Source organism: Pipistrellus kuhlii, unplaced genomic scaffold, assembly GCF_014108245.1.
Source record: "Pipistrellus kuhlii isolate mPipKuh1 unplaced genomic scaffold, mPipKuh1.p scaffold_m20_p_2, whole genome shotgun sequence".
Classification (NCBI taxonomy): Eukaryota; Metazoa; Chordata; class Mammalia; order Chiroptera; family Vespertilionidae; genus Pipistrellus; species Pipistrellus kuhlii.
Window position 1 is genome coordinate 136984315 of NW_023425515.1, and position 14407 is coordinate 136998721.

A 14407-nucleotide genomic window follows, 5' to 3' on the forward strand; every position below is an offset into this window, starting at 1 on the left:
TGCAACCCAGGCATGTGCCCTGGTGGGAATTAAACCAGGTCTTCCTGGTTTATAGGTCAATGCTCAACCTCTGAGTTATGCCAGCAGGGCCTTGAATTAATTTTAATAAGTCATTTTGCCAGGTGGTAGAGATACCAGAAGAATAAGACAAAACATATGTGGGGACTCAGATATGTATTTTATGGTAATGGTTGTAGGTATAAGTGGAAGCAGGGTTCCAGAACAAACAATAAACTGATTAACCTCTCTGTGTTCATGTGTGTATTGAGAGTTAAAACAATCTTTGCAAAAGAGAGAACACCTGAACAGGGTATTTAGAAGGTGGGATAGGGGTTGGGGTTTGGAGAAATGGGGGTGGTGTGGGGAGAAGCACTAATTTAGGAGCACAGAACCTATTCTGGATATTTTTATATGTGCATGAAACGATTGTGCTTGTTTTGTTAATATAAGTATGATTTGGATAGCTAACAAATGATACTAATTTAATTTGCTTTCTAATAATTTTTATTTTTGCATCTTTTTTACAAATTGCTGAATTTTAAGACTATGCCATTGGCTAGGTTTTGTCTGTTTTAGAATTCAGGCAATGAGAACTAGAGAAGCCATCAACATTACAAAGTAGAATTTTGGCTGTATGAAACCCAATTTTCAGAGTTTTTTCTGTGAGCTGTTTGCGGTTCTTCTCTTATTTATTTATTTTTTTCTGTACCATTCTCATAAAAATTTTAAAAATCCAAGATGTTAATTGAACAAAAGGTGTTTTGTTCTGTTTAACCTTTTCATGTTATTAGTTTAATTGGTTATATTTCTTCATCGACCAGTTTCTTTTATGTGATAGCAGGGGAGAGACTTTGAAATAGATAAGAGAGAGGAGTCTGAGATTGTACTGTTCCAAATTACCTTCCTGCAGGAGGGAGATGCCTGGCAGAATTCCAGGATACAGTTTTAGAATGGAACTCCTAAGAGATTCTATACAGATAACATTTCAGTGGGTCAATTAATAACCTAAATATTTGGTTAATTTTATAATCAGTTACTTATATATAATAGCAGAACTATCACTGTATTATAAATTCTAGAGATTTGAGTTACTATGGAATGGTTGAAACATTTTTCATATAAAAGACATTATCCTTTCTCTGCATGTTTAAGAGATAACACTTGGCAGAAACCGGTTTGGCTCAGCTGTAGAGCGTCGGTCTGCGGACTGAAAGGTCCCAGGTTCGATTCTGGTCAAGGGCATGTACATTGGTTGCAGGCACATCCCCAGCAAGAGGCAGCTGGTCGATGTTTCTCTCTCATCAACATTTCTAGCTCTCTATCTCTCTCCCTTCCTCTCTATAAAAAAACCAATAAAATATATTTTAAAAAAAGAGATAACACTTGAATAACACTGGAATAAATGGATGTTCTTGCAATTGCCAGCCAAGCTACTCCCTTCCCTTAAGAGCACAACACACAGATGGGAATATGTTAATTACCTTCTGAATCAGAAATTAGCAAAGGAGAAATAAGTTTGGCATCTATAATAATAAAAGCATAATATGCTAATTAGACTGGACTTCCTTTCAAACATCATTCTGGACAACCTTCTGGATGAAGCTGGGGCTATGAGAGAAACCCGGGTCCCAGGTGCCGGAGGGAATCGGTGCTGGAATCGGGGGAAGGAAAGCCTACTCTTGCATGAATTTCATGCATCAGGCCTCTAGTATCTCTATAAAAAGACTATTGTGCATTCCTCAAAATGTTGGCATGGGAGATTTTCATGATACATTGTTAAAAGAAAACTTGGATTGTAAAATAATATAATTAAATATAGACATTGAGAAGGGAAAATGAATATTATAAATAGGCATAACAAATATCTGGAATACCATTTATTTCATGAGTAACAATACACTAAGTAGTCAGGTTACAGGTGATCTTTGTTTTTTTATTTAGCCTTTATTTACTAATTTTTCTGCAGTGATCCCATGCCACATTCCTAATTAGAGGCATTTGTATTTCTGAATGATTTAAGTTTAATGTGTTTTTTCGTTCAGCTTTTGTAAAATGCATGCCATCAACTACCTTCTCTTTCCTGGTGATGGATTTGTATCACACAGCCCTTGTCTATGTCCCGTAGCATATGATTTTAGGTAGCCTGTGGGGTCATCTGGTGGTCATGAAGCCAACCTGCAGCTGTGAACTCAGCTGTGTTTAATTTTCTTAAACACGGGATGTTCCAGTTACATTTTCATAACAACAATGAAGACAAAAAACTCCAGCTGCTGAAGTGGGAGTATATTATCTAATGGATTTCTGGGTACATACAGTTATGTTTTGCTTTTTGTCTAATGAAATCCTGGCAGTGATGTCGGAAATGACATCACAACCACACATGGCTCATTTATTCCCTTGAGTCCTTATATAGCTAGAAAGTTCACAGGGGTTAGTCTGCAGCTGCCCTTAATGACATCTTCTGAGTAATATGTACTCAGTGCCTTTGGAAATGAAAATTGATGAATCTTGTCTGATCCAGGTAGGTAGAAGCAAAGTTTATTTTTTAGTCAGCAATAGGAGGATGAGTCACTTTTACTTCTCTGAAGTTAAAACTCAGAGTGCCTGGGGTAATTTGGTTAAAGAGAGTAGAGAGGAGGGGGTAGGCAGATTTGCTGACCGAAGATCCTGAGCCAAGGCCTACAGGGGAAAGGGGTGGTGATAGTCAATTCCTTACGCCCTGGCTGAGGATGATGGGGAAGGGAGGCTTGTCAGTAGTAACCAGGTGATTACAGGCAGAGCTTTGAGGTTTATTGTAGAGTCCTACTACTGGTTGGGGATTCCACATTAGATTAACAAATATGGATTAAATACAGGGCATCCCAAAATACATACACCCGCTTTAATAAAGGCAGTTTTTATTAAAATTCATTTCACATTCAAAATTGAGCAATCAGCTGTTAAAGTATGTATACAATTTTGGGGGAACACCCCGTATTTTTTTGCCTACCCACATTTGGCTACTCTCATTGTTTTCTTTGTAAATTTTAGATCAACCGAGCTCCGAGCTTTGGGACTGATCAGAAAATAGACTATGACGTAAAAAGGGGAGTGCTGCTAAATGCACTGAAGCTCCTCAACATCAGGTAAAGTATTCCCTCCATCTTTTGGAAAGTTTTTGTGACATCTGACATAGAGCATTCATTTGTACATGGGATTGGCTTGACATTTTTTGTATTTTATATTTTGAATTTCTTGATTCCATTCTTCAAAGTAAATTTGAATTTTTAATCTCCTCTAACACATAGGTTTTTCTTCTCCTTACTTAAGGGTCTGAACCTACAGTAAAGTTAGAGTATTTCTATACTTATCCTATATAATAAAAGCCCAATATGCAAATTGATTAAACAGTAGACAAACCAGTTGCTATGACATGCACTGACCAACAGGGGGCAGATGCTCAATGCAGGAGCTGCCCTCCTGTGGTCAGTGCGTTCACTAAGAAGCAGCTAAGGATCAGCAAGTTTAATATAGAATACTAGAGACCTGTTACAGGAAGATTCCTGCAAGAATAGGGCTTCCTCAGGCCTATTGCTGGAAGAATAGAGCTTTCCGTGGCTGGAGCCAAGCAGATAAGGGAGCGGGCTTCCCTCCATTCTCTGCCACCCTGCTTGCTTCTCCGCAGCTTCACTCCCTTCTGCAGCACTTGGCTTCCTTCTACACTGTCTTCAGTCTTTTCTCTGCACCTGTGTATGCAAATCAACCACCATCTTTGTTGAGTTAATTTGCATACTCTCTCTGATTGGCTGGTGAGCATAGTAGAGGGACGGTCAATCTGCATGTCTCTCTTTTATTAGTGTAGATGAGGTTGAATTGGAGACTGCCTTAGGAAATGCTCTAGATTATTTCCTCATCTTATAAGAAGAAACTGAAGCAGAGAGGTTATTCAGAAAGTAAAACATCTCAAACATTGATTTCCTGCCTTTCTATCTAGAGGTCTTCCCAATATATCTTGCTACTTGGGTAAATAGAAAAGAAAGACAGTTGTTAAGTGAGGCTTAACTTTCCCATTGAAAAAATATCTGAGAGATTTCCCCCACTCTCCCCCCCCCCTTTTTGTTGTTGTTAAGGATGAATAATATTCTGATTCTGTTGTATTATGCACCACATTTTCTTTATACATTCATCCACTGGTGGGCATTTAGGTTGCTATTGTCTTGGCTATTGTGACTAATGCTGAAATATATACGGGAGTGCAGATATTGCTATGAATCCTAATTTCAACTCCTTTGGATATATATACCCAGAAGTTGCAGTGTATATGATCATAGATGTCAAATATTCAAAACACTATTATATTGGAAAGCTTTTTACTCATGAAATAAATATTTTAGAAGTTTAACTGAACTTCTCAAAGAAGTAATGAAATATTTGCAATTATAAGGGTTGAAACAGCACTTAAGAGTGTTGGCTTAAAGGATCTATAAGGTTTTTTGATCTTACAGGTTTTATTATTTCAATTGATTCCACTTGTCATTTTAAGAGCTTTAAAGAAGCTGTTGGATGTTTCCATGCAATTTGTTTATGTTAAATGTTTCTAAGCACTTAGCAAATTCCTGATAGAAAAGTACCTTTCTTGGAAAGCATCATTAGAAAAAGAGATAGACATATAAATTTGTTCAAAAATGTTCATATGACTCCTTCTTTTGCCAATTAAAGAACGATTTGCCTAAATTCTGCTGATATCTCAAATATGTTAAAAGAAATGAAAATAATTTTTATTTTATTTATTTAGCTTACACGGTATCATTATTTTGAATTGCTTAAGCAATATGCCTATACTTTTTTTTTTTTTTTTTTTTTTTTGGCATTTACTATTATTGTATAAGTAGGCCTTGAATTTTCTTTTTCTTTCTGGCATGTCTTTTGATGTTGCCAGTTATGGTTCCAATTCAGGACCTTAACTATGGGTGTTTTTGGTATTTATTTATTTATTTATTTATTTATTTATTTATTTTATTTTTCCACAAAGAGGAAGGGAGAGGGATAGAGAGCTAGAAATGTTGATGAGAGAGAAACACCAACCAGCTGCCTCCTGCACACCCCCTACCGTGGATGTGCCCGCAACCAACGTGCATACCCTTGACCAGAATTGAACCTGGGACCTTTCAGTCCATAGGCCAACGCTCTATCCACTGAGCCAAACTGGTTTTGGCTGTTTCTGGTATTTTTAAAAGAGATATATACATTGAAACAGTGAGACATTTCTAGGCTTAAAACTAAGGGAGAATTGGACTTCATATTTCTTAATTTTCTTAATGTTGTTCCACTAAGAGAATTTAGCTCAATTCATAACAGTTAGAGCATATGCTTAGGTTACAGCAGTGCCTTTTCTCTCCAGCCAGATGGAGGGCTCCTTGGGCATATGTTAGACTTGTATTTCTCTATGACGAGGTTTGCAATGGGCACATCATCCTATCTAATAAAAAGGGAATCTGCTGATTGACCCTCACACCATCACAAAGATGGCGGTACCCACAGCCAATAAGGAGGGAATATGCTAATTGACCGCACCACCCTCAAAGTTGGCAGTGCCATAGCCAATAAGGAGGGAATATGCTAATTGACTGCCCTGCCCTCAAAGATGATGGCACCCACAGCTAACAAGGATGGAATAAGCTAATTGACTGCCTTGCCTTCAAAGATGGCAGCTCTCACAGCCAATAAGGAGGGAATATGCTAATTGACTGCCCCACCTTAAAAGATGGTGGTACCACAACAACAAGAAGTGCAGCAAGGCTAGGCCATCCCCAGGCGGCCCTGGCCACTCCATGTGCCTGCCTCCAGAGTCCTCTAGGCTCCTCAGCCCCCCCAGCCACCCAGGGCCAGCCCAAGGTGCAGGCAAGCCTCAGATGGTAGCCGTCCAGCTGCTTAGGGCCACCTGAATCTAAGGTAACCGGGGCTGGTCAAGGTTTGCGCTGCCAGTAGTGGCAGCAGCAGAAGTGTGATGGGGCATTGCCTTTCCCTGATCGCCAGGTCACCTCTGGCCCCTGAGGACTCCCAGACTGTGAGAGGAGGCAGGCTGGGCCGTGGGATGTCCTCCCTCCAGGCCTCTAGTGGAAATAAGCAGGAGCTGAGAACACTAGAAAAATTATTGTCTATTAAATACTAGAGGCCTGGTGCACGAAATTTGTGCACAGGGGTGGGGGAGATCCACTCAAATCCACTCAGCCCAGTCTGCACTCTCTCCAATCCAGGACCCCTCAGGGGATGTCCGACTGCCAGTTTAGGCCCAATCCCCCTGTCAGCCTAGTTGCCCCTCACTGCCCCTCCCCCCCAGTCTAATCACCCCCAACTGTTTCCACCTACCAGCCTGGTCACCCCCAACTGCACCCCCCTGCCAGCCACAATTCCTAGAAGGATGCTTTGCTTATAGTATGGCTCCACATGTACCCCAAAATTCATAGTGTAAATGTATCTTTCAGTCTCAAGAAAATCCAAAAGTGTGTATGTAGCTCAGAGTATGTATCACAGCCCCTGAGAATACTGAACCTCATACTAATGGGTCAGAATTGATCCCCTTTGTACTTGGATGGCACAATGTAATTTGAGTTCAGATTCAAATAATTTTCTGAAACATTTGGCATGGGGTCTTCAGAGACAAGAGAGTACAAAAGGGACTATATGAAGAACAAGAGAAAAAATAATAAGCAAAGGTAAACAGTAAAATAGTAATAAGTAAAAAAGGTGATATTTTTGCTCTAACTGGTTTGGCTCAGTGGATAGAGCATCAGCCTATGGACTGAGGAGTCCCAGGTTTGATTCCGGTCAAGGGCATGTACCTTTGTTGTGGGCACATCCCTGGTAGGGGGTGTGCAGGAGGCAACTGATCAATGTTTCTCTCTCATTGATGTTTCTAACTCTCTTTCCCTTTCCCTTCTTCTCCGTAAAAATCAATTAAAAATATATATTTTTAAAGATGCTTTTTTAGTAATAAAAGGAAAAGGCAATCTTGTATAGTGAGGGTATTGGTGTGTTGATAAGAAGAATCATTTTTCTTCCATGAGAATTATATTAGAATCATTGAGTCTAGAAAAGATAATTATAGTCTCATGAGTTCTGTAAGTCTGAAATACTGTACTGTTTATTAGTTTAATTTAGATTGAATTAGGTTACATTAGATTACCTGACCCTTATTTATGATTAGTTCACAGGCTACATGTGCATGGTGTACACAGCATTTCATGCTACTCTGCCCTTGAAAATTAATTCTCATTGGCCTCTTTGACACTCTATTTTCTGAATTCACTTAACTTTGAGCATTTCTCTGTCTTCTAAGATTTCATTTATGTCTCTTTACTTGTCATTTTCTCACTGTATTCTTGCCTCAGACCTCTTTTCCTCTGTGTCAGTCTCATTCATTTTTGTGGCATCTTTTGTGAGTCAGACACTGGAGTCCCAGTTCTACACCTGTATTGAGGTACAGATTAGGGTTCCTCTCAACAGCTCTGTCCTCTCTTGGGCTCTGGTCTTGCATTTGCAGATCTCTGCTGAGCATTTACGCTCGATGTTTCTAGTCTAATAGAGGCTCAGTTAATTTGTAATGAATGAGTGAACTAATAAAGAAGTAAGTAAATAAATGAATGGGTGAATGTCCTGATGACACTTTAAATTCAATATGATCAGAAGTTTCATTACCTTCTCCTTCAATTATATTTGTCTCGCTGGGTTTCTCTCTTTTCTTCTGCTAATGATGTCAATTACCTTCAACTTACAAAAGAAAATCTTTTCATATATTTAATGTACATTCTTAGCTTATATTGTGCTAGAAGTTGGAGATAAAAAATGAGTAAAATTTTTTCTCTTTAAGTGGCTGTTATTAAAAGGGAAACCATATGCTCATAGAAAAGTACTTACAATGATAATCACTCAAACCTAGTTTTGCATCTTGCTTTGCTTTGCTAGTTAATGATAAAACCATCCATATAAATATTCAGGCTAGAAAGTTGGGAGTTATCATTAGCTTCTTCCTTTATAATGAATCAACTTAATCCTGTACAAGGTATGACTACCATTTAATTTCTTAGTTTCACTAAGTTTAATGACTTCTCATTTCTCTCCTGGATTATTTTACTGGCTTTCTTCCTTCTTCTAGTGCTAACCCCACCCATTTTTCAGCCTCCGTTCTGTTGCTCTGCAAGTCATTTGACAAGTGTTAACTACTACTGCAATAGGGACTAGGAATTCAGTGTGTCCCATGATTCCTGGGTTTCTAGCTTAGACAACTTGTTTGACAATACAGTACTGATTTAGATAAAAATTTTAAGTAAGAAACAGATTGAGAGGAGCGATGGGGGAAGGTAGAGAGAGATAGTTCAGTTTTAAACATGTTAATTTTGAGGTTCTCTGAGACCCTAGGCAGAATTGTTAACTGGGAAATCTGACATCCCTGGGAGATAGAGATGTCTGTTTGACTGACAGCCATGTACAGATTGCTGTTGGGTCTAATGGATGAAAGCACATAGAGTGTACATATTGAGAAATAAAGGGGATCCTGGCAGAGTCCTGAGAAATGCCAACATTAAAAAATGTTTTTAGAGAGAGAGAGGGATGCAAAGGGAGAGAGAGAGAAACAACGATGAGAGAGAAACATTGACTTCGATCAACATTGATTGGCTGCCTCCTGATGCCTTCTGCTGGGGATCCAGCCCACAACCGTGGGCAAGTGTCTTGACCGGAAATAGAACCAGTGGCTTCTTGGTGATGGGTTGATACTCAACCACTGAACCACAGTAGGTCGGCGAGGAATTCCAACATTTGAAAAGATATTTATAAACTCTGATATTCTGATCACGTTGTTTCTACTCTATCAGATAAAGTTTAAACATTGCATCAAAGCAGCTTTGATCTTTAGATTGTATACAAAACAGCATTTGATCTGGTCTTTGCCTCTCTCATCAATATGATCACTTTTTGTTCTTTCCCCTGCCTTGGAATTAATTTTTCTAAGAACACATGTGTGGTGCTGTTCCCCATGTTCATGGTTTTTGCATGTTTTCTCATTTAAATGTACATTTATCTTTGTTCCTCTGGTGAATATCAACTCATTACATTTTTTTTTGGGGGGGGGTAAATATACTTAACATAAAATTTACTATCTTAGCCATTTTTAAGTGTGTAATTCAGTGGCGTTAAGTATGTGCACAGTGTTGTACAACCATCACCTCCATCCATCTCCAGGGCTTTTTCATTGTGCAAAACTGAAAGTCTGTACTCATTAAGCCAGAACTCTCCAGAGATTGAACCTGCTATCTGGGAGGGAAGAAAGAAGAACAGCGTTTCAGAGGAAAGCAGTCTCCCAACAGGACTTATTCTATGAAAATCAGACAGCTGTGACTAAATTTGCATGATTGGGCAAAAATGAGAAGGACCATGTAGAAGTCTTCAAAGAAATAATGATTGTTAGGCTAGGAATTCAGTCAGAATTAAAAATATACTAAGGAGTGATTAGTGCAAATGAGGGATTACTTAAATATGAATGGAATTGTTGAAGGAAGAGAAAGGAGCCAATATTCATTAAGAACCTGTTATTGATATCACAAGTTAATCTTTATAAGAACCGTAGGAAGGAAACATTAGTGTTAGCATTTAGTAGACAGAGAAACAGACTCAGCAGGTAATTAGCCTGAGATTGTAGAGCTAGTACATCGTTATACTGTTTTCATTTTATTTTGTTACCTTCAGAACTTCTATTTACTATGGAGAGACCCTTATTTGATGGATGATTAGATGAATATCACATACTTGAATATATAATTTAATAAACATTGATTCCTATTGTCACTGTGTCTCCTTTTCTGCTCCTTCTCCTCACAGGGATAAGATCAGAATTGGAATTCTAGAATAGAATCTTGTGTTTTATATTTTAGGTCCAGCGATAAAAGGAAAAACTTAGCCAAACAAAAAGCTGAGGCTCAGAGGAGGCTTTATGGTCAGAATTCAATCAAAAGGCTCTTGCCAGGTTCCTCAGACTGGGAGCAGCAGAGGCATCAGCTGGAGAGGCGGAAAGAGGAATTGGTATGACTGTTTTAACACACCAACGTTTTGAATTGCATAATTCATTTGCCAGGCTTTATTTGTCAAATTTCTGTATTCTAGAAAGAGAGACTTGTTCAAGTGCGAAAGCAGGTCTCTAAAGAACAACACGAAAATCGACATATGGGGAATTATAGGTAAGCGTGCTTCCTTTTTATACAGATTGTACAAATGAAGTATCAAAACAAAAATGAGTCTACATTTTTTAACCCTTTAGGCTTGTTTTAAGCACTGTTCATTTTACTTTGAGATAGTGCTTTTGTTTGATATTTTTCTAGAATGAAAAGGTAGACAGTAAGTAGATGGTTTAGACTTGGGAGACTCCTACTAGCTAGCCTGGAGGGTGGTTAAATCTGATATTATCTTTCAAATCAGGTATTATACCATGACTATATCTATAATACAAAAGCCCAGCAACTGAATGGCGGATGACAAGAATGACCCATCAACCAGTTGCCATGATGTGCATTGACCACCAGGGGGCAGATGCTCAATGCAGGAGCTGCCCCCTGGTGGTCAGTGTGCTTCCCACAGTGGAAGCAGCTGCTCAGAGGACAGGTCCATAGTCACTTGACTGACTGGAATGAACTGTGCTCCCACAGTGGGCCCCAGTGCATGAATCCGTGCACTGAGCCTCTAGTTTGGCTATAATATGGTGTTTTGAGAAAGGTTTCAGGTCTTCTAGTATTCTTTCTGCCAGTTTCAAGAGGTGTCTATATTTTGTTTTAAACTCTAATGTATCAGGGTCTAGGCAAATAAGGAAGATGTTTGAAGGAGGCAAGTAGGAGGCAAGTATGAGACCCTAGAAAGTGTGTGGACTCTGCTAAAGGAAATCTCTTCCATGGTATCAGCTTTGTCAGGATAAAAGGAGACTCCCTAAACTCCTTGTGTTCTTAAAGAGACGTCTTTTCTCCTAAGCTTTGACATGACCTCAGCAGAATTAGGAGAACTGGGGGCCATAGAACATCTTGCACTCATAATAAGACATTCTTCCCTAGCTTTAACACCATCAGCAGGAGTGATGATATCACATTTCCTTTCACCCTACCTCTACCAAATTCTCTCCACTATTCCAAGAGGTCATCAGGTTAATCTCGGGCTTCTTCAATAACCACACTAAATCCAAGACTCCCAAATTATCCCTCATCACCTAAATTCTCCCCCATGAAGTTTTGGATTTCTTCAGTATCCCCAATTGCAATGATTTCAACCACTACCTTCAACTAAACCTTCATACTGTATCATCTGGAGTTGGATTGTTTAAGATAATTCTCTAGATAAACTTTAATTTGTGTGCATGACAATGAACATTTATGGATTTTTCATAACTGTATTCATCTTTATTTGTGGCACCCAGTAAAGGCAGAATAGGTGGTCAAGGATTAGCTATGTGGTTGACATTAACTCTTACACTATAATAGCTTCTTTTTTTAAATTGAATTTACTGGGGCGACACTGGTTGCAAAATTATACAGATTTCAAGTGTGCAACTCAACAAAACATCATCTGTGCACTTTATCATGCACCCATCGCCCCAAGCAGTCTCTTTCCATCCCCATTTTCTCCCTCTTTGCCCACCTCCACCCACCCCTACCCTCTTTCCCTCTGGCTATCACCACACTGTTTTTCTGTGTGTATGCATTATGTATATGTTTTTGTTTTTTGCTAATCCCTTTCTTTACCTTTTTTCACCCAGCTACCCAATTCCCCTCTCCTTTGACAGTTGTCAGTCTGTTAATAGTTTCTTTTAAACACGTTGGTTTATCTGATTTTATTGTAGACGAATTTATCCTCCTGAAGATAAAACTCTACTTGAAAAGTATGAAAATTTGTTGGCTGCTGCCTTTCAGACCTTTCTTTCAGGAAGAGCAGCTTCATTCCAGCGTGAGCTGAACAATCCCTTGAAAAGGATGAAGGTAAAGAGATACGTGTTTTTAAAGAGAAAAAAGAATCATGCCTAATACTTTTCAAAACAACCTACCTCAGTCCCACATATACAAGCATTTTACGTTGAAGATGCACTTGCTTCCATTTTCACAGTTGGTAACATTTCATAACCAAGCAGGTGGTTTCAAAAATAAGATGTTGTCGAACAGGACAAATTATGCAGTAGAGAGTGTTGATATCATATGCTGCAATAGTGATCTATTGTAATAAACACGTGTTATAACAACCATGTATATGTAACTGAATTAAAAAAATCCATTGTGTCTACCAAGTGGTTTGTAATGTTCTCATTATTTGTATCGTAACTAACAATTATTCAGTATTTTTCCCTGATACTGTCTAGGCTTGATATATGAGAAGTAATAAAAACACATGCATACCCCTGGACCTCCCCGTACTCCCCACATAGTAATCTCTTTACCTTGCCTACGGTCTATCAGTTATCTATTGCAGCATAATAAACCATGCCATTTATTTGCTCAGTATTCTGCTCTCTTGGCTGGGCTCACTTGAATAGTTCTTTCTGCTTGTCTTGCTTGAAGTGAATAAAGTATTCACTGCATTTATCTTAAAGGATGTGCAAGATGCCTTCACTGACATGTCTAGAGCCTTAGGTGGGAGCTGGAACATCTGAGGAGCTGACTGGGTATCTCTCACTCTCCTCAATGTCTCTCATCAGGGTAGCCAGATCTCTCACTGTGGTAACCTGAGGCTCCAAAAGGGAGAATTTAAAGACAGGCCCAGTGTGCAAGTGCTAATCAAGTCTCTGCTTGCATCACACTTACTAATGTTCATTGGACATATAACTTTATGTGGACTTATTAATACTGTTTAGACTTTATATTACTTGACATATCCCTGTAGTGATATATTCCCCATATCTTGGATACACAGTTATGTTGAGTGATTCAAAAATCATGATAGAATATGATCTTTTCACTCAGATTCCACAACAGAAAGTTTCAAAGCCACTTTCAAGCTGGCTAGACCTAAGAGATAGAAGCAGAAGGAACATTGTATATCCAGTGTTATTTTCCTCTTTTTATGTAGGCAAATGCTTTACCATTAGAATTATGTTCTTTGGCCTTTTTGTTTTTATTTTTAAAAATATTTGTATTGATTTCAGAGAGGAATGAGAGGGAGAGAGAGATGGAAACATCAATGATGAGAGAGAATCATCGATTGGCTGCCTCCAGTTTACCCCACACTAGGATTGAGCCTGCAACCTGGAGATGTGTCCTGACCAAGAATCCATCCAACTGTGACCTCTTGGTTCATAGGTCAACGTTCAACCACTGAGCCAAGCCAGCCAGGCCCTGTTTTAGTGTTTTGTTTTGTTTTTAAACCCAGTGGGAGACTTTTCTTAATTTTTCCTACCTGTTGTATAATGTTATTTCTCTCTCCTGTGGATAAAGAATCTGTTCCTTCTCATTACACTGATCCTCTATCCTTATTTTTTTTCTAGTAGAAAACCTCAGGGTACAGATACACCTGGTTTCATATTCTAGTTTCCCCATATGTTAATTTTATAACCTTAGGCTAAACTATTTGATCAGTAGTTTCCTTGGCACCAAAATACCGTGTTTCCCCAAAAATAAGACATCCTCCGAAAATAAGACCTAGTGCATGGAAAGATAAGACATCCCCTGAAAATAAGACCTAGCGCAACTTTGGGAGAAAAAATTAATATAAGACACTGTCTTATTTTCGGGGAAACAGGGTAGTAGTATCAAAACTACTTGTCAGGTTAGTTATGAAAATAAAATTGAGGTTAACTAAACTAGTCTATTAAAGTTACTTGACACTTAATGAATAGGCTTCAAATCTTAAATCCTTATCTCTGTTCCTCAAAATCTAGTTTAAATGTCACCACTTTATTTGCCCTGTTTTCTGGGCCTGTGAGCCTATTCTTATGCAAATTTTATACTTTTAAAAAAAATATTGTTTCTTTTAGTAAGTGTTGAGATTAGTAGTACCTGCACTAAGTTTGTTCTTTTTCAAACTGTTTTGGGCTTTCTAGGTCCTTTTACATTTTCCTATAAATTTTAGAATAGAAAAGGCTGCTGGAATTTTGATTGGGACTGTGAAGAAATTGTAAAACAATTTCTCACTAATTAACAATACTGAGTCTCTGATTCATTAATATGGCATATCCACTTATTTTAGTCTTTTATTACTCAGCTCTGTTTGTAGTTTTTGCTGTATAGTTCTTGAACATCTTTCATTAAATTTATTAAGTATTTTAGTTTTTTGCTACTGTTGCCAATAAATAGTTTTTCATTCCCCCCCCCCCACTTTTTGGTTTGTTGACTGGATGTAAATATCTGATTATTTTTATATATTGCCCTTATACTTAGCAATTTTTACAATATTTTTGAATATTGTA

The 14407-nt window shown here is 38.4% G+C and overlaps 1 protein-coding gene across 1 annotated transcript in view; it reads left to right on the forward strand.

Annotated features, from left to right (window-relative positions):
- Nucleotides 1-14407, forward strand: part of TTLL7 (tubulin tyrosine ligase like 7) — a 128529-nt gene that overhangs the window by 65984 nt on the left and 48138 nt on the right. Inside the window, exons 10-13 of the mRNA XM_036445638.2 lie at nucleotides 3031-3125; nucleotides 9909-10056; nucleotides 10138-10211; nucleotides 11855-11990. Of these exons, the coding sequence (XP_036301531.1) occupies nucleotides 3031-3125; nucleotides 9909-10056; nucleotides 10138-10211; nucleotides 11855-11990 (453 nt within the window). The remainder of the gene's footprint in view (nucleotides 1-3030; nucleotides 3126-9908; nucleotides 10057-10137; nucleotides 10212-11854; nucleotides 11991-14407) is intronic.